Genomic DNA, 687 nt, shown 5'->3' with positions numbered 1-687 from the left:
CATCAATATTTTCAACCGCAAGGCGCAACAGATCACCAACTTTACGTCTGAAGAGGTGGTGGGTGAAATGTATGTGGAAACGATAATTTCGGAAGCCAACTTTGAGTTCCCGTTGATCACGAAGGCAGGTCGTCGCGTGGAAATCTTGCTAAACGCAACACCGCGATACAATGAGCGTGGTGAGGTGATGGGTATGGTTGGTATCGGTCAGGATATTACAGAGCGCATTGCGCAGGAAGAAGAATACAGCCGACTGATCGACACTGCCAACGCTCCAATTTTCGGTGTGGATATCAATGGGCGCGTGAACATCTGGAACCGTAAAGCTGCTGACATCATGCAGTATACGAATGAGGATGTGCTAGGTAAAGACCTTGTCGCCGAGTTCATTTCGAACGAGTACAAGGTGCCTGTGCGGAGCGTGTTAGAGAAGGCGTTTGAGGGTATTGAGACTGCGAACTTTGAATTCCCGTTGATCACGAGGGCTGGTCGGCGTGTGGAGATTCTATTGAACGCAACTCCTCGCTATAACGAACGCGGTGAGGTTATGGGTATGGTTGGTATCGGTCAGGACATCACGGAGCGTATCGCCCAAGAACAAGAGTACAGTCGACTGATCGACACGGCCAATGCCCCGATCTTTGGTGTGGATACGAACATGCGCATCAATATTTTCAACCGCAAGGC

At 49.9% G+C, this 687-nt stretch overlaps 1 protein-coding gene across 2 annotated transcripts in view; it reads left to right on the top strand.

Annotated features, from left to right (window-relative positions):
- Window positions 1-687, top strand: part of PPTG_22501 — a gene marked incomplete at its 3' end in the record, with an annotated part of 22,027 nt that overhangs the window by 16,108 nt on the left and 5,232 nt on the right. The window contains exon 5 of one of the 2 annotated variants that reach the window (XM_008904353.1): window positions 96-687. In XM_008904353.1, coding sequence (XP_008902601.1) covers window positions 96-687 — 592 coding nt within the window. The remainder of the gene's footprint in view (window positions 1-95) is intronic. The other variant, XM_008904354.1, reaches the window with a different exon arrangement.

This window comes from Phytophthora parasitica (genome assembly GCF_000247585.1).
Source record: "Phytophthora parasitica INRA-310 unplaced genomic scaffold supercont2.17, whole genome shotgun sequence".
NCBI classification, from domain to species: Eukaryota; Oomycota; class Peronosporomycetes; order Peronosporales; family Peronosporaceae; genus Phytophthora; species Phytophthora nicotianae.
The sequence above is the reverse complement of the archived record's forward strand: the minus strand, read 5'-3'. Positions and strand labels throughout refer to the sequence as shown.